At 51.6% G+C, this 25,690-nt stretch overlaps 1 protein-coding gene and 1 pseudogene across 5 annotated transcripts in view; one reads left to right on the top strand and one right to left on the bottom strand.

The window, feature by feature from the left end:
• Positions 1-1,737: 1,737 nt before the first annotated feature.
• LOC112869769 (U2 spliceosomal RNA) lies at positions 1,738-1,917 on the top strand (annotated as a pseudogene).
• Positions 1,918-3,547: 1,630 nt separating this feature from the next.
• Positions 3,548-25,690, bottom strand: part of FAM110A (family with sequence similarity 110 member A) — a 138,142-nt gene continuing 115,999 nt past the window's right edge. For 3 of the 5 annotated variants that reach the window (XM_086701888.1, XM_086701887.1, XM_086701890.1), the window contains one exon: positions 3,548-9,212. In XM_086701888.1, coding sequence (XP_086558014.1) covers positions 8,224-9,117 — 894 coding nt within the window. In that variant the 5' untranslated portion in view covers positions 9,118-9,212 and the 3' untranslated portion in view covers positions 3,548-8,223. Of the gene's footprint in view, positions 9,213-13,977; positions 14,304-19,375; positions 19,512-25,690 lie in introns of those variants that run through there. The other 2 variants (XM_086701885.1, XM_086701889.1) reach the window with 2 other exon arrangements.

Raw genomic sequence — 25,690 nt, forward strand, 5'->3', positions numbered from 1 at the left:
GCTGCAGGCACGTACAGGATTAAGGGATTTATACGGCCAGCAGACACTGAGGAAGGAGGGGGGAGGTCAAGGACATCCAACAGGCCCGGTTTGCCCTTAAGGGCCTCCCAGGGCTAGGGTGTGCCCGGGTGGCTCAGTCAGTTAAGGTTCTGACTCTTGATTTCGGCTCAGGTCTTGATCTCATGGTTCATGAGTTCCAGTCCCATGTCAGGCTCTGTGCTGACCGCGTGGAGCCTGCTTGGAATTCTCTCTCTCTCCGCCTCTCCCCTGCTCTTTCTCCCTCTCTCTCTCTCAAAATAAAGAAATAAACTTAGATAGATAGATAGATAGATAGATAGATAGATAGATAATCACATTAAAAAAAAAAAAAAAAAAGGCAGGACTGCCTGGCCCAGCTGTCGGGAAGCTGCAATCCGAGCTAGGCTGGCAGGCTCCAGACAGAGCCCACAGGCTCCAGCTGAATGCCACAGTGAGGGTAGGGGCTGACCTAGAGGCTGGGCTAGGCTATTTTCATCCCCAGGAGGGCCAGGGAGAGGGCCCCAGCTCCCTTCCTCCCCCATAGGGCCCAGTCGCCTCCACAACCTGGAAGCCTTTCCAAACACAGAACCTACCTAGAGACCACAAATGCCTCACAGCACAGTTAGGGAAACCAAGGAACAGAAAGGTGATCACCCAACTGGGGCTTGAACTTGGACCTCCTAACTTCCAGGAGCCAGTTCCTTCCTGTATGCCATTCGCTCACTCATTCTTTCATCCAACAAATATTTATAGAATACCTACTGCTCCCCAGGGGACAGGGACACAGCCCAGAGCAAAGTCAAATCCCTGCCTCCTGGAACTGCATGCTAGTAAGAGACAGACGCCAAGAAATGTGCCCTCTGTTTAACTGAATCAGGGGCTGATAGGTATTTTTCTAGCAAGACAAGTAAACCAGGAGAGGGAACTAGGCCTGCTGGATGCTGATGGTTTAGCTAGGGAGGGGCATGAGTGGGTCAAGGAAGACCTCTCTGAGGTGACATGTGAGCAGAGACCTAAATGAAGTAAGAGAATGAGTCATGTAGATATCTGGGGTAGGATAGATACTGGCAATGGAAGCAGCAAGTGCAAAGGCCCTGAGGTAGGAAAGCATCTGGTGTGTTTCTGGAACATCAAGAAGGCAGCGTGGCTATAGCAGAGTAGGTAAAGGGGAAGTGGGAGGAATAATAGGAATTCAGGCCATGAGGGCTTTGTAGAGCACAGTTAGACCTCTGGGTTTCATTTCAGTCTGCCTGGCAAGACCCTCACGTCTTCAAATGCTCCCATAACCCTGCAAGATCTGACCCTTGTGCTCCAAGTCCAGTCCCACCCACCTTCTCTCCGTTCCTAGAATCTACTCTCACCACAGGCCCTTTGCACAAACTGTTCCTTCAATCTGAAATCCTTTTCCACTCCTATCACCTCTTCTGTTTAACTCCTACCTATCCTTCATATCTCAGCTCAAATAGCTCAGGCTTCCAGGCCTCCCTGGCCAGCTCAGCAATCCCTCCTTTGTTCTAGGACCTAATTTTAGTGGCCATAACATGATTGGGATGACCAATTAATATCTGTCCACAACCGAGACTGAGCTTTCCTACGGCAGGTGCTCTGGTTCATTTGGGTCACTACAATGTCCCCAGGGTGTGCCTCGTGCTAACAAGTGTGTGTTGCATTAATGAACGGATGAATAGCATAGGTACTTTATAAAGATTATCTCATTTGATCGCTTCTCAGCCTTTTGGCTAAGATCAAGTGAAGATTATCTCATTTGATTCCATTTTTTTAAAAAATGTTTTGTTTTGTTTTTTTATTTAAAAAGAGAGAGACAGAGCATAAACGGGGGAGGGGCAGAGAGAGAGGGAGACACAGAATCCAAAGCAGGCTCCGGGCTCCCAACTGTCAGCACAGAGCCTGATGCGGGGCTCAAACTCACAAACCGTGAGATCGTGACCTGAGCCGAAGTCGGATGCTCAACCAACTGAACCACCCAGGCGCCCCATCATTTGATTCCATTTTATCCAGTTTGAGAAACTCAGAGAGGTGAGGCAACTTGACCAAGGACAGAGAGCAAGAACGTGGCAGCACACAGAGAGGAAATCCGTGCTTCTCTGATTGCAGATTTCGGGACTTTCCCTGGCACACATTGGCTGTGCTAATTTGCAAACCGGCTGCAACCATTCCTCCGTATGCTTGTCCTCATAGCCTTTTGCAACGTGACTAAGAGATGGAGTCTATTTCTCGACCCTTTGAATCTGACATGGCCATGTCATGTTGGCCAATGGCACCTTAGTGATCACAACACAAGCAGTCTTCAAAAAGCTCTTGCGTGAGGCACCTGGGTGGCTCATCGGTTGAGTGTCAGACTTCTCGGGTCATGATCTCACAGTTTGTGAGTTCGAGCCCTATGTCAGGCTTTCTGCTGTCAGTGTGGAGCCTGCTTCGAATCCTGTCTTCCTCTCTCTCTGCCCCTCCCCCCCACACACTTTCTCTCTCAAAAATAAATAAAAACGTTAAAAAAATTTTTTTAACGTTTTATTTATTTTTGAGAGAGAGACAGGGCATGAACGGGGGAGGGTCAGAGAGAGGAAGACACAGAATCTGAAACAGGCTCCAGGCTCTGAGCTGTCAGCACAGAGCCCGACGCAGGACTTGAACTCATGGACCGCGAGATCATGACCTGAGCCAAAGCGGCCGCTTAACCGACTGAGCCACCCAGGCACCCCAAATAAAAACATTTTTAAAACAAAGCTCTTGTGCATTGGAGTTTCCTTCTCTTGTTCAACGTGGAACTTGAAGATTACCATGTGAATAGGCCCAAGCTAGCCTCATGGAGGTGACTGAGGCACCCCTCAAACAGCCTACCAACTGCCAGACATATGGGTGAGCCCCTCCAAGACCAGCCGACAGCACCCACATGAATGGATTTAGGTAAGACCAGAAGAACTACCCAGCTGAACCCAGACCAGATCACCAGTTCATAAAATCATGGACTAATGAACTGTCTTGAGCCACTAGGTTTAGGGTGGTTTGTTATGCAGCAAAGACTAACTGATACACATACCCAGCGAACATACACTGTGCAGACAACACATATACGCATACACATGTGCACATAAATGTACATAAATGGCCTCCTACAGAAAAATCTGTCAGCAGCCACACGGACACACCCCTCACAGGTTACATGCAGACATGCCCAGCCATCACCTAAGCCCACACACACCTCTATTCAGGCCACTATTCAGGCTCACACATCAATGTAAATACATTCTGGGAATGGGTGGGTCAACAATACCCAAGCTCTGTGTCCCTGGAGCTGCCCAGCACAGTACAATGCAGGGCATGGAGAAGGACTCAGCAGACTATAGTTGAACAAATGAATGAATAAAGTGAAGGGCGCAGAATGAGCCATCGGTTGGCACAGTGAGCAGATGGTGCTGGAGGTTTCCCGGGGGTAAAGGAAGAGGCCTGGCAGTGGGGATCAGAGCTTCAGCTTCCAGCCCTCTTAGAGACCCACTGGCAGGGGCAGATGGGGGGTGCTCACACATGCTTATATTGCAGATTATACTTGTGCTTGAGAGTCTGTTTTAAGAATTGGTCCCACTTTTTTTTAGTGGGGGGAGGGGCTGTGAAAGAGCACTTGAAGGAAGTTGGAACCAATATATTACCTTCTATGAGTAACCATGGGGACATTGAGGACGTCAGAGAATTAAGGATGGGTTATGAGGAAATTAGGGGAACGAAAAGCAAAGCAGGTAGTAACTCCAGGAAAAACCAAAAGTTTCTCAAGAAAGGAAATGTAACCATCATATGCAATTTGGGTTAGCAGGAAACAGTATTTGTATAGTTACAGTATAAATAACACTGGCTATTCACTTAATAGAAAATGGTGAGGGGCACCTAGGTGGCTCAGTCAGTTAAGCGTCCGACTCTTGATTTTGGCTCAGGTCAGAATCATGGTTCATGAGCTCGAGCCCCGTGTTAGTGCGGCACCTGCTTGGGTTTCTCTCCCTCCCTCTCTCTCTGCCCTTCCCCTGTTCACACCCTGTCTCTCTCTCAAAATAAATAAATAAACTTAAAAAAAAAAAACAGTGATAAACATAGATTGAAAGGGAAGGAGAGTGAGAATAGTTAACTCTTCCTTGATAATAATAAAAAGAAGAAATATTTTTGACCACTTCCAGAGTAATTATTCTGGTGCATTATTCTAGGCACTTTACATGTTGAACCCTCATAACAATCCAATAACTTAAATATTCTTATTACTCTCATTTTACAAGTGAGGCAACTGACCACAAGGAGGTTAAGTCACTGCCTGAGGTCACATGGGCAGTAAGGGGAACAGCTGGGATTCAAACCCAGGCAGACAGGCTACAGAAGTGACACTGAAGATTTCAGGCAATATTTGCCTAACATCAATCCAGAAAACCACAGGAAAAGCATCTTACCTAGAAATATGAAAGAAAGCACCAGAAGAAATAGTTGAAAGAGTCAATGCAGTTGTTTTGGGGGTCAGGAGGGGGAAGGACACAGCAAGGAAACGTTTTTTTAGTAGTACTACTTAATGTATACAGATACAGAGATACATATCCACGAGATAGGGACAGGAATCGACAGAGAAGAAACATGAGGGAATTTTCCCTGGTGATGGAAAGTTGCTCTACATCCTGACTGGGGGTTGGGAAAGAGTATGCACTTGTCTAAACTCAGCAAATGGCAGCTTTAAGATCTGTGCATTTCACAGTATGTAAATTACACACACACACACACACACACACTGAACTGTAAACACATATTGAACTCTAGCTAATGATATGCATGCTAAAATGCCTTTCGAGGAAAGTGTACCAATGCTTGTAACTTACGTTGACAAGTTTCAAAAAAATAAGTTGTCTTAATAGATGAATAGATGCCTGATGAAGCAAATCTAACAAAATAGTAAGAATTGGGCATCCAGTAGGTGGGTAGGTAAGTGTTTGCTGTATCACTCTTTCAACTGTAAGCTTGAAACTTTTCTTTAAATAAAGGGCTGGGGGAAATACATGGATGCATTATCTGAAAAATAGTATTTTTTAAAACCTAAATGGCGTGTTCTGTCTTGGACCTGGAAGGACCCACACAACTATAAGGCTGTTTTCATGTCTTTCTGGGGGACAGCTATCACCATGCTCTTGCCTATGTGTCCGCCTACCCTAGGATCTAGAGTCAGGGACCTCAAGACTAATTCCTCTGTCCCTCCCTGCTTCCCCTGGACACAGGATGTCAGACAGGATGGGTGTCTCCTCTCCCTGGTCCTCTTGAATGCTGCAGTAGCAAAACCAAAACCATTTCACCGGGGAAAGGAACAGGGCCCTCTAGCTACATCCCATCCTCTGCCAAAAGGGTTGGCTGAGGCCTGGCAGGTGGGGACAGGTGCCTTTCCCAGGGGCCCATCACACCTTCACGACAGAAGCGAGCAGCCAGATTGCTGGGCTCCCAAGCCCACGTGTATATAATTAGCTGCTGGGAAATAGATCTGGGAGCAGATCTCATCTCTGCCTAATTAGGGGCTGGGCAGCTGGGGCCAGTCTGGCCTGGGGGCGCTGCTATGAAAGCCAGGCAGCCCCAGGGGACAGGGCAGCAGCTGCTGGCCCTCGCTGCTGCTCACTGCCCCTCACACTCGGACTGAAGGCAGAACAATAGAGGGGCTGTCTCCGCAGATCCCCGAGGCTGGCAGAAGCCCCCAGCCATTCCTTCCACAGATCCCCACATGGGAAGCTGATAGGCTCCAGGATCCTGGCAGAAGGGAAGTCCTCCTGGAACCGGGAACCAGGAACCGCCTTCTCCACTTCCAAGAATGCCTGCCTGCTCTCTTTCGAACAGACCTGCCCGATGCCCTTCTTCACTACCCACCCTGGCCCAGCTCCTGGGAACAGGTCTGGTCTTAGGGCAGAAGTCCCTGAACACACCTGCTCCACATTATATGACAATGTGTCTGCGGATCAGCTGCCCATTCCCTTCCACCAGACATGGCAGAACCCATGTCTGTCTTACCCACTGCTGGGCACTCAGCAGATGCTCAGGGGGAAAGACTGCCAGGACCCAGGACAGGGAAGAGGGGTAAGGCATGTGTCAGGAGAATCAGGGAGCCAGAGTGCCCCCTGACTGTGGGGTGTGCAGCAGGCCCAGGTGTGACCCCAGGCTGGAGTGCAGACCTGCTCTGTGACAGTCCCCAAGCCACTGTCCCTCCAGTTCTAAGACCCTGGAAAGGTCACCTTGAAGTTTCAGTGACAGGATGAGCGCGAAGGGTCTGAGCCTAGGACTTAACCTCCTCCAGGAACAAAGGGGTCCCCTGGCCCATCACCCACCAGTACTGTGTTCTAAAATGCAGCCAACATAGCCACTTCCTTGAGTTTCTGGGGTGCTGGCAGCTGACAGCAAGGGGCAACACTTAGCACAGAATTCTGGCCAGGATGACCAGAGGAGCTGCTCTTTGACATCTCAAAGGACACCTCCTCTGCAGAGCCTGCCCAGATTACCCCTCCTGACCCCTCACTCTTTAAACTTGGGGACCAGAAGGCTCAACTCCTGCATTGTCAGACCTGCTAGGTGCCTGCAGGCAGGTTATAGTCCTCCCGGTGCCTCAGTCTCCTCGTCTGTATCACAAGGAGGTAGACTCCATTCTCATGAGCTTGGCCGCTCTCTTCCATAACCCAGTTTCCCCTTGTTTCCCTGAACCACCCAGGTCCAACCCAATTCCCTGGGGCTGATTGTAGACGATCAGACAGACAGACAGACAAACAGCTGGGCTGACCTGGATGTTTGTCAACAGCCCAACGGAAATCTCCTCTTTATGCTTAAAATAAAACTTACATCAAACCTGTCACCAGGGCCCCCATTTGAGCTTCCTGTTTCTGAGTGCTGCAGCCAACACGGCCTGCAGGAGAGGAAACACCACCCAGCCCTTCCCCACTCCCACCCCGGGGGTGGGCAGAGGCCACCCAGGCTTTCACCCTTTGTGTGCCCGGCCCTGGCTGTATCACCAGCCAAGGTGGAGGCTCCCAACGGGGAACTAGCCCGGAGGGAGACAGGAAGGAACTGAGACCTCAAAGCCGCATCCTTCCCCTTCCCCAGCCCCCTGAGGACTTGTCCCAATCTCCCACTGAAGCCCAGAGAGGGAGACTGGCTTGTCCAGAGTCACCCAGAATTGGAGGCGAGGCCACTTGTTTTGTGCTGTCCACCCCAAGTCCGTCTTCCTCTGAGAACTCCTACTTCCAAACCCCAATCTACAGCCTGTGTCACCTCAAGTTCAGAGTTTGCATTCTTTGAGCTTCCTGCTCCCTTGGGAACAGGGCAGGGATAGGGAAGGATCCCTGTACCCATCAGCCTTTTCCCTGAAGGTCCCCCACTTTCCTGGTGCAAGGGAAAAAACCTGTCCCGGCTCTATCCAGACTTACTCTGTGGCCAGACCCAGTTTCCTCCTCCGTGAAGGAGGCCCAGAAGCTACCCAGAGGGGTAATGAGGATCCCCTGTGGGGCAAGTCTTAGGCCAGACCAACCACTGACCTCATGCCCCCACCAGATCCTGGGGTGAACAATTACTAAGTTCTGAAGGCCCCACCCCAAGACCTCTCCCACCCCTTCTCCTTGTGAACACAGAAGAGTCTGATGACCCAGCCTTTGAAAAACAAGCATGTGTGTTTATTAACCAAAGGGGGGGGGGGGGTCAGAGCAGTACAGACTCCTATCAGTCCCTCTGTAGTCTACCCACCTAGGCCAGGCTGCCAAGGCCCTGCCCCCACCCAGAGTAAGTTCCCAGGGAACCAGGGCCCCCTGGGAGAGGAAGAGGAAGTCAGCAAACGTCAGAGACCAAGGAAGAAGGAAACAGAACCGCTAGGCCTAGTAAGATCCTTTGGCCCCTCACTCTCGGTAGAGAAGGCTAAGTGCCCCAAATCCAAACCCACAATAAGAGCCAAGTAGGACTCATGTCAAAACCTCTACATGTGAAGGGCAGAGGGTGGCCCAAGGTCAGGAGGCAACTCTCTCCAGAGTCAGTCCTTGCCAGGTGGATGCCGGTCCCGCCTCTGAGGCTCCGCCTCCACACCAAGTTCACACAAGGCAGCCGCCTCCGGTCTGCCCCAAGCCCGCGAATGGATGCACAAGAGGTCAAGGGGCCAGTAGCCTCTCTCTCTAAGATCTGTCTGTGGCAAATGCGGCGTCCCGTGGAAGCCTAGCCCTCAGCTGCTGGGGTATCGCGCGCTTGCCGCAACCCGTACAGCCACTTGATCACGCGGGCGTTACGCTCTACCACCGACACGCCATAGGGGACGCGCTCCCGCTCCCGCGCCCGCTCCTCAACAGTGGCAGAGCTGCGGCGGGAGCAGTCCCCCTCAGAGCTGCCGGGCCCAGCGCTGGGCCCGGCCAGGGACACGATGTCTGAGCTAGCCCGCGCCAGGTGGGCCACTCCCAGCCCCCTTGCCTCCTCCGGGTCCAGGCCGCAGAAGTTAAAAAATCGCTCAAGGTCGGCCGCTGCCCGCGAGAAACGCTCACTCAAATCCGACTTGGAGCGCTGCAAACCCGGGGGGCGGGCCGGGCTGGAGGCAGTGGTAGTGCCGGGCGATGGGCAGGGCTGGGCAGGTGAGGCAGGCAGGGGACGGACATCCACTCGGCGAACCGCAGCTGTACTGGGCGGTGGGCGTGGGGGGGTGGCTGGGGGCGCCTGGTGGGCTCCCTCTGTCCGTCCAGGGGTACGGCCGGCCTCGGCAGGGGACGCGGGACTATCACACAAGTCGATAAGGCTGCTAAGGATGTCCAAGTCCAGCTGGGGCCGGCGGCCAGGGCCAGGCAGGACTCGGCGGCTAGGCGTGAGCACCGTGCGGCGAGTCCCAGGGCTGAAGAGTGGCTGTTTGGACAGCAGGGGCTGCACAGGTTCCTGGCGGGTGTTGGCCACATGCAGGCTCTTGACGTACTTGGCCTTGTCAGCCTCCAGGCGCTCCACAGCACTGGGTTTCCGGGCTCCACCATCTGCTGGCCGCCGTAGCAGGTAGCCGGGGACTTTGGTCCGCAGGCGGAAAGGTAGGGCAGGGGTGTCCGGGGCTCCCGGAGTCAGTGTGTCCACAGGCATGGCTGTTACATACCCTGAGGGCTTTGGTCTGGGAAGGCCGGAGAAATGAGGAGCCAGATCCAGACAGAAAGTTGGCAGCTGGACGCCGGCAACGGCTGCAGGAGAGGAAAGACAGGCTGAGCGCGCTCAGACAAAGGCTCAGCAAAGACCGAAATGGGCTGAAGACGCGTTCCCTATTAAAAGGTAATAGCCACGCCCCTGGTTCACAGGGAGCCAATCAGAAGACAGAAAGCCACCACTGAGGGCCTGTGACTCCGCCCACACCCCCGCCTCCTTCTCAGGAGACCAGCCCCTCCTGAGGCAGAGAGGAAAAAGTGCCAAAGAATGACAGGAGCAGCCTGAGCAGAAAAGACAGGACAAGCCTCGCTTTAAAGGAAGCAAAGTGGGCTCCAGGCCATATGCTGGGCCCCAGCCAACTTAATCTCTCAACGGGTCCTCTTAACAGCTCCATTTTGCAGACAGAGAAACTGAAGCTCAGGGAGTTCAACCAACTTGATTAAGCTAACCCAGCAAACCGATGGCTCTGCCCCTTGCTTCCAACCAGGGAGGTGCCGGCACAGCAGTTTTAGGGTTGGGTGACCAAGAGAAAGCGCTGTAACCCCACACCCCACCCGGACTGGCCCCAGGGAACCTGGTCCCACCTTCTACCCTTACCCACTCAGGCAGGAAGCTGCCCTGTGCTATCCACCCGTCTGGACATGCCAGGCCCCAGGCATAGCAATAAGCCAGCGGGGGAGGAGTGTAGAAAGGCCCCACCCCCCACCCCAGTGAAGTCCAGACGCTCATCAGCTTCCAGTATGGACTTCACAGTGATCCATGGATGCCTGTCAGCTAGAAATATCAGCCCTGTGCTGTGCTGCTCCAAGAGAAGCTGGAAATGCCCACAATCACAAAACCCTGCTTAAGAGCATCCAGCAGACCCTGGATCTGCCAGCAGCCATAGGATGGGCACCCAGAGGCAAGGGGGCCCACACCTGGGTGCACAGGCGTCCACATGATCACCTAAGCATCAGGGCCTCGTGCCCCAGGCATCAGGCCAGCCCTGATCCTTTTTCCAAGAAAAGACTGGAGCCACAAAGTGTCCCCCACTAACTCTCCCAGAGATGGGCCAGAAGAAAACCCACAGACCAAGTCCTGAAACTTCTCATCTGAAAAACGAGAGAGGAGGACTTCAATCCAGATGATCCCCAAGAAGACTTGTCATTCAGACCATTTACACCCGTGTTGTCTAATTCACTAGCCACATACGGCTAGTCAACCTTAACTTTAAATTTAAATTAAACAAAAACTTACAATTCAGTTCCTCAATCACACTAGCCACATTTCAAGTACACAACAGCCACTCTAGTGGTCACTACAGTAAACAAAGCAGATTAGAGCATTTCCGTCCATAACAGAAAGCTATACTGCACCACCCCATGTGGTCACCCAGAATGACAGGAGGAGTCTGGATTGGGGTGGGAAGGCAGACATCCCTGTGTGCTAGACGTTTAACACCATCCTCTCGGGGCGCCTGGGTGGCGCAGTCGGTTAAGCGTCCGACTTCAGCCAGGTCACGATCTCGCGCTCCGTGAGTTCGAGCCCCGCGTCAGGCTCTGGGCTGATGGCTCGGAGCCTGGAGCCTGTTTCCGATTCTGTGTCTCCCTCTCTCTCTGCCCCTCCCCCGTTCATGCTCTGTCTCTCTCTGTCCCCCCCAAAAAAAATAAATAAATAAATAAATAAATAAAAAATAAATAACACCATCCTCTCCTGGAATTCAGTTGGAATTCCCCCAATGTGAGAAGGGTCACTGTCATCTGATTTTACAGTCAGGGAAAAGTGAGACTACAGAAGTGACCAACCTAGGCCCCAGAGCCGATAAATAAGACACAAATTCATATGAAGCCTAATTCACTCGTCTATTTTGTCTATGTAGTTTTACTCTTTGTTCTTCCCATGCCCCTAAAATACAGCTTCACGAGGGAAGGTGGTTGTCTGTTTTGTTCACTGAATCTGTTTCAGGATATTGCTTTCCACACATAATAGATGTTCAATATATTTTTCTTGAATTAAAATGTCCATGGGGACCAAATGAGAATGGGCAGACCTCAGATAAACTAGAGAGGGATGCATCCAGCCTATTGCAGGCATATGCGTCCAAGGTGGGAGGTATGGAATGTGCTAGGAAGCTGGAAGAAAGATGTGCACGAAAACTCTAGGTTCTTAAATCTTAGCATATTCAATAATAATTTTTAACACCTGTGTGGAGAGGGGTGCCTGGGTATTTCAATCGGTTGAGTGATTTCAGCTCAGGTCATGATCTCATGGTCATGGGGTCAAGTCCTGCTTCAGGCTCCTCAATGAGCATGGAGCCAGCTTAAGATTCTCTTTCTCTCTTTCTCTCTCTCTCAGGGGCACCTGGATGGCTCAGTCGGTTAAGTGTCCAGCTTCGGGTCAGATCACGCGCTCACGGTTCGCGGGTTGGAGCCCGGCATGGGGCTCCGTGCTGACAACTCGGAGCCTGGAGCCTGCTTCAGATTCTGTGTCTCCCTCTCTCTGCCCCTCCCCTGATCGTGCTCTGTCTCTCTCTCTCTCAAAATGAACAAACATTTTTAAAAATTTTTATAATTTTTTTTTTTTTTTTTTTTACGTTTACTTACTATTGCCTGCTTGGGATTCTCTCTCTTCTCACTCTCTGGCCCTCCTCCCACTCACTCTCTCTCAAAATAAATAAACATTTAAAATATTTTCTCTCTCCCTGTCTGTGTCCCTCTCCTCTCTCGCACTCTCTCAAAAAGAAAATAAATTAATTAATTAAGTAAGTAAGTAAGTGTGGATGGAGCAAACAAACAGGTCTGCAAACGTATCTGCTCTCCCCACCCCAAACTAGCCTCCAGCCCCCAGTCTGAGACCTCGGCCGGCGCAGCCATGGCAAGTTACCAGAACCTTCGGGGCTGTCGGGCCAGAGACAGAGCTGCTCCCAAGGCAGAAGTGATGGCGTAGGTGGGAAAGGAAAGCTGCCCCACTGGGGGCCGACCCCCAGGGGACCTCAGGCAGGAAGGGTCTGACAGGAAAGGCAGCCTTGCGGAGCCCGGTCGAGGTAACTAGCCTCTGCCCCACCCCCGGGCCGCCGCCTACCAAACCAGTCCGACCCGTTGGCGGCGGCAATTCCCTCCCGGGAACCATCCTGGGAAACCGGGGGAAGACGGAGGTCAGATGGGCAGGGCCAGGGCAGAAGGCCCGCGCCCTCGGACCGAGCCCCTGGCCGCAGGGGCTCCTCCCGCAGCCCGGACACAAGCCAGGAGCCAAGCCGGGCTTGGGGGCCGCTGGCCAGCTCGCCCACCCGTCCGCTGCACACCCCCTGCTCCTGCAGCTGCGCCTCTTACACACTCCGGTTCCTTATCTGAAACGCGGTTAAAAATAGACCTGAGCCTCCAGGTCTCCGCGAGGATGGAGAGATAAAACAGGTTGAGGACTCTCCCAGCGCCTGGCCGCAAGGCCGCGTTCCAAAAACGGGGCTCGAGGTTTTTATGATTCTGACGACCCAGCTCCGCAGACCGCCCCCCCTGGCAGGGGTCTCTCGGCAGCTCCAGAAGCGCCGGAGCCTCAGACAAAGGAGGCACGTGATAGAGGCTAATCCTAAACTGATCTGACCAAATCCCATTTCACAGGTGGGCAAACGGAGGTGTGGCGGCTCCTGAGTGTTAAAGCCAAGGGTCCCAGTTCCCAGGTGGGACTCGTCCTCTCCGAGGCCTCTTCTCATCGCCAACGCCCCACCTAGGGGTTTCAAACGCTACCCACAAATGGCCCCTAGAGCGCCAGCTGTGAGCCCTTCTCTTAGGGCATCCCGGGGGCATGCGGCCGCACCTCGCCCCCTTCCCACCGGCTTCCCTAGAGTCAGCCTTAGGGGGTTGGGGAGCTCGGATCCTCGGTCTGGCTTCCGCCCTGCCCCGCTTCGGGACAATCTCTCGGAGACTCCCAGCGACGGAGGAGGCCGCGAGCCAGGCGGCGCGCTGTGTGACTCTGGCCGCTCACCGCCCCTCTCTGAGCCCGGATCGACCTGGCTCTTAAGTGAGGTCTCGTCCAGGCGGGAAGGTGAGCCCCCGCCCCGTCCCCACCTTCCCAGGAAGGCCCCCCCCCACTCCGGCCCCGATCGCCACCCCCCGCCCCCCCCTCCCCAGCCCGCCCGGACCCGCACATACCTTGCTGCGAGCGCGCCCCGCTACAGAGCGCTCCCCCCGGCCCGGCCCACCTAGGGCTCAAGTAGCACGCGTTTGCGCAACTTCCGGCGGCCTGCCTCGGGCAGGTGAACCCGCCGGCCCAGGTAGTACCCGAAAGGAAAGAACGAAAGCCAGGCGGGGGCCGGAACCTGAGCCCAGGCGCGCTGGCTGCGGGCTTGGCGCCCGGACCTATCCCAGGGAGCTCTTCCGCGAGCCGGGGCCGCCCAACCCACAGCTACACTGGCCACATCCGCACATCTGCCACCCGCAGTCCCCGTGGCCACGCGGGCCAGCGCACCCATCGTGGGAGGTGGAAAAACGGCGTCCCCCACCCCCCTTCACCCCCCCTCCCGGCCTCAATGACCGCCAGTTAACGTTGACTGTGCCAGGCACGAGAAAGTGCTGTTCCTGGTATTAATCAATCCATGTTAATCTTCCCAACAACCCCTGTGAGGTGAACTCTATTATTATCCCCATTTGACTAATGGAATACTGAGGCTGGGACAGGCTGAGCTAGTTGCCCAAAGTCACCCCGAGGAGTCCGACTTGGGCACTTTCCCTCCGGACCAAGCCTTCATGTCACCCCGTTCTACCTGTTGTGTCCCTGAGCAGGTTGCTGGACCCCTCTGGCCCTCCATTTGCCAAGTGAGGAGAGTCTCACCTTCCAGGCCAGGTCAGTGTGAGTTCTTAGGCTCTGAGAGGGCCTGTAGAAGCTTCGTGCATGCTGTAAATATTAGTGGCAACGGCAACAATGGTAATAAGAATAACTAGGGTGTTGGAATCCCAGGCACTATACTTATGTAAATCTCTGGACAACCCCCACCCCCACCCCAGGGAGGTACTACTTAATGCCCATTTTACAGATGAGGAGACTGCTGGAAGGAATCCTTGGGAGGGAGGTGATTGTCTCCACTGCCAAGCCAAGCCCTAGTAGGTCACTTCAGGTGGGCACATTTGATGAGGCCAGTTTCACTGGGATCCTGAGACCCAGAGAAGGCCCTGGGTCCTCGGGAAGTCAAAGGGGGCCCAGTTTTTCATGTCTGTGCCAAGTGGGGGCTGCACCCAGTTTGGGGCAGAGGGCTATGAGGGGACAGGAAGTGATTCAGAAAACAACTCTCCTCCCCCTGGGAGTGAGTCAGCTCTGAGGCCTCCTCCAGGCCCTGGAGCCTGATTTTAGGGGAATGAGGGAGGCCAGCCTAAAGACCATGGTTCCCCACAATTTCCTGCTGGGTCCCTGCCTGGCCCTCTACTGAGGGTGGGAAGGATGAAGGGGGAGGGCTCCGTTAGGCAATAACCGTCGTAAAAGAAAAACAAACAAACAAACAAAAAACCAGTAACAATTTTCATAATATAATAAGAAATGGGTTCGAGTCCCACGTGAGGCTCAGTGCTGACAGCTCAGAGCCTGGAGCCTGCTTCAGATTCTGTGTCTTCCTCTCTCTCTCTCTCTCTCTCTCTGCTCCTCCGCTGCTCACACTCTGTCTCTCTCTCTCTCTCTCTCTCTCTCTCTCTCTCAAAAATAAATAAACATTCAAAAATGGCAATATGGCAATGTTTTCCCAACAGACATCAGATCTCATCACTGCTCGGCCTAGGCCCACTTATGGCTCCCCATCACCTGAGAGTAAAACCCAGACTCTCTAACTTGGCACTCAGGCCTTCCAGGATCGGGGTCCCGCCCTCCCCTCCCACCTCAGCTCCGGCCTTTTCTGCTGCAGCTACACACCGCTCCCTGCTCGTCTTGAACACCCTAAGGTCTTTCTCGCCTCACCGACTCTGCACCATTTGTCCTCTGCTTCAAACCTCTTAGCTCACCTTCTTCAGGTCCCACCTTCTCAAAGAGGCCTCCCTGACCACCCCGAGGCTCCTGCCAACTCTCTCATCTATCTGTTCCCTTCCACGCATTCATCCCACCCTGTCGTTTTAGATATTCACTTACTGATCACTCGTTTCCTATTTCTGTATTTTCATCCTCTCCCGGGACCAAGCATACAGGTGTGCACACGGCACACCATTGACTAAGTGGCAGGACTGGAAACCGGGCCACCTCAGAGACAAAGGGCCTTCACCACCAAGCCTCCTCCAAACCTCTTGCCTCACCCCAGGGCTTCCCCCATCTCTCCCCCTCCCCTCCAGCCTCCCCCTTCAAGCTGGGCTCTGGCCACTTCAGATGAGCCCCGTTCTTCCTCCAAAGACATCACATCCAAACTTTTGCACGGCTGGGGTCTGCTCCTACAGTGCCCTTCCCCGCTCCAGCCCTAGGGCCACCTTTATAGCACAGACTCTGCATCCAGCCTGCCAGGGTTCAAATCCCAACTCCCCCGGAGTAGCACTGAGCTCCTGGGTAAGATAATCGACATTCCCGTGCCTCAGTTTCCCCAGCCGTAAAATAGGACTTGTAACAGTGCCCCTCTCCCAACCTGTGCGTGACAATTGCCACCAAAATGTGATACTCCGGTGCCCAGCTCCTGGGTGAGGACTTCATCACCCCGAACGTTGACCCCCACTTTTCTCAAAGTTTGCAAATCCAAGCATGCAGAGTCGAACAGACATTTCTTCAAAGAAAGTGTACAAAGGACTGATAGGCACATGACAAGATGCTCAATATCATGAATCATTTGGGAAATGTAAGTCAAAACTACAATGACATAACATGTCACATCCATTAAGATGACAATCAAAACATAGAAGCAAACAAAAAAAAACCAAAAAACAAAAAAACCCAAAAACAGAAAATAACAAATGTTGGTGAGGATGTAAAGAAACTGGAACCCTTGAACACTGTTGGTGGGAATATAAAATGGTGCAAAAAATAAAACAAAATAAAACAAAGTAAAATAAATACAATACAATACAATACAATACAATACAATACAATACAATACAATACAATACACCAGTGTAACTGCTGTGAAAACAGTATGACGGTTAGGAAAACTTTTTAAATTTTTTTTTTTTCAACGTTTATTTATTTTTGGGACAGAGAGAGACAGAGCATGAACAGGGGAGGGGCAGAGAGAGAGGGAGACACAGAATCGGAAACAGGCTCCAGGCTCTGAGCCATCAGCCCAGAGCCTGACGCGGGGCTCGAACTCACGGACCGCGAGATCGTGACCTGGCTGAAGTCGGACGCTTAACCGACTGCGCCACCCAGGCGCCCCAGGAAAACTTTTTAAAGAGAATCACCATGGTTGCACCACAGTGCGAACAGACTTCATGCCACTGAACTGAACCCTTAACAAATGGTTAAGATGTGAGACTTTATGTTATATACATTTTACCAAGAGAAGAAAAAGAGGGAGCACAAAGTCTGGGTCAGACCCCCTGGATCGGAATTCCTGCTCTGGGTGACCTGGCCCAAGTCACTAAACCTCTCCTGCATTCGGTTTCCCTTTGTGAGGTGGAAAAAAATAACAGCACAGAATTGCAAGAATCAAACGAGCACATGCTCATAAAGTACCTGGCAGAGGGAAGTGCTCGAGAGGCGTTCGTGATTTTGATTCTTTGTCTAGGGGGCAAGAGGTGTGGTTTCGATGTTTGCAATTTTCATGACATTCTGCACCCCCACCCCACCCCTTCCTTCCACCTCCTTCTCTTGCTGCTCATTAGAAGCCAGGCCCTGACTTGGGTGGAGACAGGGTGGCCCTCACCTGCCCCAGAAAAGGATCAGGAAGGCTCCAGGCAGCAGAGAAGGGGTGGGCCAATAGGGCAGCCCAGCTCGATTTCAGCCCAGCTGTCCAGGTCAGAGACACCCAGCTGGGCATCCTCCAGGGCCACGGCAGGCCCCATTCTATTTCTGGAGTCTCCCCAGACTCTCATGTCCTGGCCTGCCTGCAGTCAGCCTTGCCCAGAACCAGCCTTGCCCAGGGCACCCTGGCACACATCTCAGCAAGGGAGAGGTGAGCGGGCTGAAGGAGGGGGGGCGGGAAAGACGCCTGGAGCACTGATCTCCTATTCGGCCCAACTCCATCAACCCAATTAGCTGCGCCTGTTTGTACCTCAAGTTGCAAAATGGGGACAGAGGGGCTTGCGGTGGAGACGGAGAGAGACCACATGCAAAGCCTTAGAGACGGGCCTGGCTCACGAGGCTGGGAAGGTGGAGGTTGGGGCCAACTCACAGGCAAGCCCACTTCCTGTCCTGGATTACCTTCTGCCCAGGCCTGAGCTCACTATCGTGGCTTCTTATCTTGGCCAGGAGACGTGAAGAAACTTGCCCAAAGTCACACAGCAAGTCGATGACAGATCACAGAGAGGGCAGTGGTCTTATGATTAAATATATAATCTATAATGACATATATATTATATGTGTATAATATATACATATATGCATATGCACATATATATGTATATAATATATACATATATGCATATATGTATATAATATATACACATATCTATGCATATAATATATGCATATACATATATATACATATATGTGTATATATATACGTGTGTGTGTGTGTATATATATATATATATATATATATATATATATATATATATAATTTTCAACCAGGTGATATATGCACATGACCCAACAAAAACTCTAAGGAGAATAAAGTAAAAATAAACTCCTTCCCACTCCTATCCCCAGCCACCCAGTTCCCCTCCCTGCAATCAGCACTGCAACCAGACAGCTGTGTGTCCTTCCAGGGAGATTTTAGGCAGATACAAGCAACAATTATGGACATATATTCTCTTTCTTTTTTTTTTTTTTTTACACGTATGGCAAAATGCTGCGCGTACTGTTTTTACCTTGCTCTTTTTACTCAATAATACGTGTTGTTTTAAGAATGTTGTTAATATATTATTAATTATAATGTTATTAATATGCTCAATAATATACGTTGTTCAATAATATCTGTGGTGCCACATCAGTACATAAGGAGCCTATCAGCCCCTGCTGATGAGCACTTAAGTGTGTGTCCAGACGCGCCCTGTTACAAAGCACCCAGCAGCGTCACCGCACCGACGTTGTGTTGCCTGCCTGAGAAGTGGGACAGCTGGGCTGGGCATGTGCTTGTAATGGTGACAGAGACCATGTGAGTCGATCTCCACCAGCAGGACACACAGCACATGGTCAATAACTGTTAGCTTTAGTTAGCTTGATTAGAGGTTTGGGCACCCCTCAATTTTGCCTCACCCTAGCCCCTCCCTGCATCGCATTCCAGCCGAGGAAGATAATCAGCTCCCTAATAACTGAAAGCCATAGGACATCAGATGGGCAAATGCCACTGAGAGAGACAAAATAGAAAAGGGGGAGGGCAGGGCATATGAACTCAATAAATATTTGTTGAGAGACTAAATGAAAGAGTTCCTTTCTTTCTGAGTTCCCAGCGCATCCCCAGGAGGCAGGGCTCGGCCCAAGTCAGATGCTCCGCTGGGACCCATCGCGGCCCCGTCCCCAACTCCAAAGTCTCTGGTGACTAGTGGCTTCAGGCTGAGCGGCTGCCTCTACCCATTCCCCCAACGTGGGGCAGATTCCCAAGAATCTAAAAGCGGCTCCAGAGCACCTGCTGCCCACCTAGTATCTACCCCAGACACGTCAGTCCCCTCGGATCCCCCCCCCCCCCAGAACAGCCCTCTGACAGAGACAGCACTGGGATTCAAAACCCCGTGGGCAGAAGGACCCCAAACGCGCCTTGAGTCCACCCTCTGGCGTTCCAGAGAAGGGAAGACAGATGCCCAGAAGGGGCACCCAGAGGACTGCGCGGGAGAGTGGGGCAGGAGGGAGATCATCCAGCCAGGGCACCAGGGCTCGGCAGCCTTGCAGCTAAGAGGCTGAGAAGCTGACCCCCAGCTGCGTGTCTGGGCCTCCCAAGGCAAATCCTGATCTACCCCGACTGGAGACTTCGAGGCGGAGCAGAAAGACCTGAACTGGATTCCCCACCAGATCTCGCTGTGCCAGGTCACTTGCCTCTCCGCACCTCATTCCTTCTCATCCGTGAAATGGGGTACCAACTCCTCCCCGCACATACGACGCGGGCAGGACGCATACAGCAGGCGCTCACGGAGCCCCTCAGACCCCAGCGCGCGCCCCAGACCACCCGCCCCCTCACCTGCAGCCGGCGCTAGGAGAGTCCTGGCTCCTCCGATACGGGTCTTAGAGAGGCTGACAGCTCGGACCCGAGGTTGGAATGGCCGCGCCCAACGCTGCTCGGAAGGCCCCAGCCCCGCATGAGGACCCGCAGGGGCGTCTTCGGAACTGCTCTGCGCACCCGAGGTGGACGGGGTACCTGACTGTCCCCAGGCCCCCACCAGAGCGGAGGCCCGGGGGGCGCAGAGGAAGGGGAAGTGAGTTCGCCAGTCTCCCCCCGTCGCCGGAATGGTTTGCCCCGGACATCCTGATTGGTTCCTCGCTTCCGTTCGAACGCCGCGCCATCCGGGTTGCCAGGCGACCGCTTAGCTTCAGCCCGGGGATAGTGCGTCCAGCCCCTGCAGCCCAGCTCCGCCCCGGCTCAACCCCTCCGGCCTGTTCTTCCCTTGGCCGCTGCAACTCAGGAGCCTAGTTATTTCCCTTGCTCTGCCAGGACTTTCTCCAGGTCCCCAACAGACTATGGCACCATTTAGGGGCCGCACCTAGTCCCTAGTTCCGACTTTGCAGCTGGCTATGTGAGCCCGGGCTAGCCCCTTTCCGTCTCTGTTTCCCTAACTGCACGGTGGTAAATTGTAAAATGTGCATATCCAGCAGTCCCGAACTTTACTAAGGAAATGACCAAAGATATGAGCAAAGATTAATGCAGCCTAGCGTTATTTACGATAGCAAAAGAATGGAAATGATTCCAATGCTCAGCAAAAGAAGGTCGGTTATATACATCCATCCTGCGGAAGAGCTAAGTCTACTGAGCTTTTTACCTGCCAGGTAGCTTTACATAACATAACTCTTGTCAGTGCTCATGGCATAACCCTTTGAGATAGGAACCTTTAATTACCCCACTTTGTGATGAGGAATGTTATGCAGCTATTAAAAATGATGTAGTTAAAGATACTTAAAGTATGAGGAAAATGCTAAGAAAGCTTTTTAAAAGTATGTTTCAAAGCACTATGTACAACATAACTATGTATTAAATACATAATTGTAATATCATGTGTTTATGTGTAATCGTTTATAATAACAGCAGTCAACTTTTTTTGTGTTTTTGTGGATTTTCCAATTTCCAACACTTAAATTGTCAAGGAAAAAAAAACCCACATTTTTTTAAAAGGATTAGAATAAATTAACTCTAAGCACCCTTCAAGATAAGGAAATTTCATAACTGCAAGTCACTATTTGGGTCTAGGGCATTGTTCAAGTTGGAACCGACCTCTGTTTTCTAGTCCAGATGGTGATCTTCACTCTTTGATTGGATTTTCAATGATTGAGCACTTACTGTGCAAATACCTTGGGCGGGTCGGGGACGGGGGACTAATAGTATACCAATAGCTAACAATGATTGCACATTCTGGCATGAGCACCAATCAAATCAGAGTAGATAGCATCCGAAGCAGGAAGTCTGACTATATCTGGGAGGAGCAGCTAAATATCAAAGTTGGCATTAACTGTGCCCTTTGCTAGACTGTGCTCGAGGCCTCACACACATTTTCTCACTTGACTCCCTTACCATGTGAGAAGAGAGGTTCTATTATCCTTCTCATTTTATAGATGAGAAAAGCATTGTTTATCTGGATTCAGCAGGAGTCCTCTCAACCGTTCTGTTATGTTCCCATGTGAATATACAACACGTATTGGCAGCAGCAGTGAGGAGAGGCAAGGAGGATCCTGTGATCACAAAAGACACAAAGCAGGGGCAGATCTAGACTACATACTTCCTGAGCCTCGTACAATTTAGGGAGATCTATTTAAGGAAAGACCTACAAAATCACAAATATAAAATTAGGTAATAAAGTGATGATTTGGTTAGAAAGACAGAAGAAACCTCAACAAATGAAAATTCCACAAATGTTGCAAAATCCAGGAAAATAATACTATTTCTATGAATTACATATTCGGCATACCTCCCTGATACTTTTCACAAACAAGCTTCCTCTGGCTCCATGTATACACTTCATACCTCTCCTCCACTACATACTGGTGATATTTGGCACTGTAAACCAAGAGAGGGAGAGAGAGAGAGACAGAGAGAGATGACCTTTCACCCTGGTGCACCTTTATGTCACAGCCACCTCAGTGTGTTAGGTAAGGGTATTCCTGGAAGTCATTACCAGTTGGCAATAACTTTTCACAAAAGTGACCGAAAACAACGTAAATAAAACCGCGAAGCCCGTACTAAACGTCAGGGTTCCCTTGGCCAAATCCCCCAGACGGTCACACGCACGCCGACATCATCTGACACAAAGGGAAGTCTGGATGGAAAGAGAAGGTGGTTTTAACAGAGTGAGGTTTAAACACCTTACTTTGGCAAGTTTTACAGAAGCATATGACTCTGTGAACACCTTGCTAGGGAGTCTGCCGGACCTTAGCTTCCCTGTCATTAAAATGGGAATAACAACAATGGTGTCATGGTTGAATTCTTCTCTCAGATGTACAACTTTAATCAGGGGTTAGGAGAGATTTGAGATGCTTGGATAAAGGACCTGCTGACCCTTGCGTGTTCCTAACTTGCCTCTGCCCTACGTACCCTGGAGCTTAAAACAAACAGGATAGGGGCGCCTGGGTGGCTCAGTCCGTTGAGCATCTGACGTCGGCTCAGGTCGTGATCTTGCAGTTTGTGAGTTCGAGCCCTGCGTCGGGCTCTGTGCTGACAGCTCGGGGCCTGGAGCCTGCTTTGGATTCTGTGTCTCCCTCTCTCTCTGCCCCTAACCCACTCGCATTCTGTCTCTGTCTCTCTCAAAAATAAATAAACATTTTTTAAAACAATTTTTTAAAAAGAATAAGGAGGTGGACAAGCTGTCATTAGTGTGCCCAGATGACAGGGAGCTAGATGATCCTTAGGGTCGCGTCCTGACCCAGCATGAGCAACGGTAGCATCTCGCCCCATCCACAGGCCTGCAGCTTTTAGTGCCTCCTGCAGCACCCTGACCTTGGCGGTGTTTTCGCCACTCAGCTCGAAACGGAGATGAAATCAGCCTCAGATACCAGCTCCCTATCCTCTGTGCACCCCATGGCTGTATTTTGTTTTGGCAGGGGGAGCCTGGCCTTGAAGTGGTTTGAGAGGCGTGCACTCGGGGGGGGGACTGGTGACCAAGGACAGTTCCTGTGTCTGAGCTTTCTGGTCCCGGGGGAGGCAGCCTATCGAGCCTTCAGGTGAAACCTCATGAGAAGTTCAGAGAGAACTGCCAAGCCAAGCCCTTCCTGAGTTCTTATCCAACAGAAACCATAAAAGAGATGAAAAAAAAAAAAAAAGATTATTGTTGTCTTAAGCCACTAAGTGTGGTGATGATTTGTTATTCAGCAAGAGATAATACCTAGGGACTTTTTACAAATTCCAACGTCCGGGTTGCACCCCAGACCAACCACATCTGAACCTCTAGGAGAGGGGCCCAGATATCAGGTTTCCATGTGCAGCCAAGGTTGAAACCCCCTGGAGGAGGTCCCCTCCCGCTTCGAGCTTGGGCAGCTCCCACTGACCTCAGGCTGGTTAGGAGTCTCTCCTCTGGGTTTCCACAGCCCCCTGTGTCAAACTGGCCTGGGGCACGTCTCCTGACTTGGCAGTCGGGAGACTTCTTATCGGGTAAGTGGAGGTGATTATAGCACCCAGCTGACCTCCTGGACAATCCCATGGTGTGTCACCTGAGAAAGGGCTTGGGGAGCATAAAAAGCGAGCTCTCCAGGTGGGGCTGTTATCACTGAGCTGCTGCTCGGGCTCAGCATTCCTCCGCCTCCCCTCCGCCTTGGCTTTCTGTCTGGGCAGCTAGGAGACAGCAGCTTCCAGTTTGGAGAGAGGACTCTCCAAGTTACTGTCATCCCTGCAGACCTCCCCCCTTCATCTCCTCTTGGTTTGTTTCAGGATGTATTTACTCATTCAACAAATATTTTCTGAGCCCCTGGTCTGTGCCGGTTACTAGGAAGACAGACGGGAACACAGGGAGTTACATTCTAGTGAGGGAGACAGAACAATAGATGAGTAAGTGAACCGACAAGTGAGACATGTTATAAATAAAAATAAAGCAGAGTAAAGCAATGGGCGTAATGGAAAAGGGGCTGTTTTGTATAGCACAGTGAGGGAGGCCTCTCTGAGGTGAAGCCTAAAGCGTAAAAAAAGAGGCAGCCGTGTGCAAATCTAGGGAAGGCTGGGAGGAACAGACATGTGCAAAGGTCCTGGGGCAAGAGTTGAGTTTGGTATATTTGAGCCAAAAGGCCAACGACTGGAATGGAGAGACAGGAAAAAGACTGACATGAGATTGCTGTAGGCCACAGAGAAGAGGCTAGAGTTTAAAGATAAAAAGCGGCAGTTTCAGATCAAGATCAAGCATTCTGGGGTCAGCCGGTCAGAGTTCTAATCCCAGCTCTACCGCCCACCTGCTGCCAGACTTGGGAAAATTCCTTAAACTCTGAGCGTTCAGCCCCCTATCTTTAATGGGAATAATTGCACCTACATCGCAAGGAGTTACCTTGAGTCCCCAGGATGACGCGCGCAAAACCCTTAGCACAGGACCTGGCCAAAGCATGGCTCAATAAATGTGCATTATGCTCACTGCGGATGACAATAGCAGAGATCATGCCGCACAACCATGGGGGTTCCCAATAAATCGCAAACCCTGGCAGAGAGCATACATGCTTGCACCCTGTAGCGGGCTGAACAGGGTGCCCGCGCAGAACAATCGGGGCTGGCAGCAGTCTCCTGGGGGTTAGAGACAGGCTGGCAGCTGCAGGAAGCAGGGCAAGATGAAGACAGGCTTGAAGATCCTGCTGGATTTGGCCCAGACTGAGCCACATCGGCTCTCCACTCCCAAATCCTCACGCCCCAGGAACAGGGTCAAGTTGTGAATCTGGAGAGCCCAGAATTCTTTTATTTAAAAAAAAAAAAAGGTTTTTTTAACGTTTATTTATTTTTGAGACAGAAAGAGACAGAGCATGAACAGGGGAGGGGCAGAGAGAGAGGGAGACACAGAATCTGAAACAGGCTCCAGGCTCTGAGCTGTCAGCCCAGAGCCCGACGGGGGGCTCGAACTCACGGACCGCGAGATCATGACCTGAGCCGAAGTTGGACGCTTAACCGACCAAGCCACCCAGGCTCCCCGAGCCCAGAATTCTTTTAATCCTGACGTCTTCGGGGTGCCTGGGTGGCTCAGTCGGTTAGGCAGCCAACTCTTGATTTCGGCTCACGAACCCGTGAGATTGAGCCCACCCCCAGGGTCAGGCTCTCTGCGCCCACAGCGCGGAGCCTGCTTGGGATTCGGTCTCTCCCTCTCTCTCTGCCCTCCACCCCCCACCTCAAGCTAAATAAGTAAATTAAAAAAATCCTGAATTTTGCATTTTATCGAGTTTTAGTTATTTAAATGGAAAGGCCACACAAGGCTAGTGGCTGTTGTATTAGCACGGCTCTAGAGTGGAAGTTGTTTTCTCTTCAATTCTCTTTCGCTCTTTCTAGCCTTCATCCCTGTCCATTTCGCTCACGACAGGGGGCCGCAGACTCAGGGCCAAACTGGGATTTGTATCTGTTCCTTTATAAAAATGGGTCTTGTTAAAGGAAATTCACCAACGTCCGGTGTATATTTCGCTGATTTTTGACAAATGTGTCCAGCCGCAATTGGTGCCGTGGAGGAGTGGCTTCCGTCACCTGGACAACCTCCCTTGTGTGTTTCACGGTCACGTCCCTCCCCCTCGCTCTGGCAGCCACTGGTCTGTTTTCTTTCCCTACACTTTCATCTTTTCTGGACTATCACACAAATGGGTCAGCCTTCTTTCACTTGAAGCAGGATTAGAGTTTAAGAACATTGTTTTATTCCCATTCCGTTATTTTCCCCCCCCCAGAAGTTTTCTAATTACGGCGAATGATGCTGAGTTTCCACTCACAGAGAAAGTATGAAATTTCCTTTCACGCGGAATCCGTTTAAGCCAAGGAGCACATGTTTCCTTTAAAACGTGGAAGTCATTGGGGCGCCTGGGTGGCGCAGTCGGTTGAGCGTCCGACTTCAGCCAGGTCACGATCTCGCAGTCCGTGAGTTCGAGCCCCGCGTCGGGCTCTGGGCTGATGGCTCAGAGCCTGGAGCCTGTTTCCGATTCTGTGTCTCCCTCTCTCTCTGCCCCTCCCCCGTTCATGCTCTGTCTCTCTCTGTCCCAAAAATAAATAAACGTTGAAAAAAAAAAAAAATTTAAAAAAAAAAAAAAAACGTGGAAGTCACTAATAGAACAGGTGGGATACGGATACGGCAGCAATTACAAGGAGTGAGACACGAGTTACTCCTCTTCGGGAAAAACACCCAATCCCACC

Source organism: Puma concolor, chromosome A3 (assembly GCF_028749965.1).
Source record: "Puma concolor isolate L17-30 chromosome A3, mPumCon1.1.hap2, whole genome shotgun sequence".
NCBI classification, from domain to species: Eukaryota; Metazoa; Chordata; class Mammalia; order Carnivora; family Felidae; genus Puma; species Puma concolor.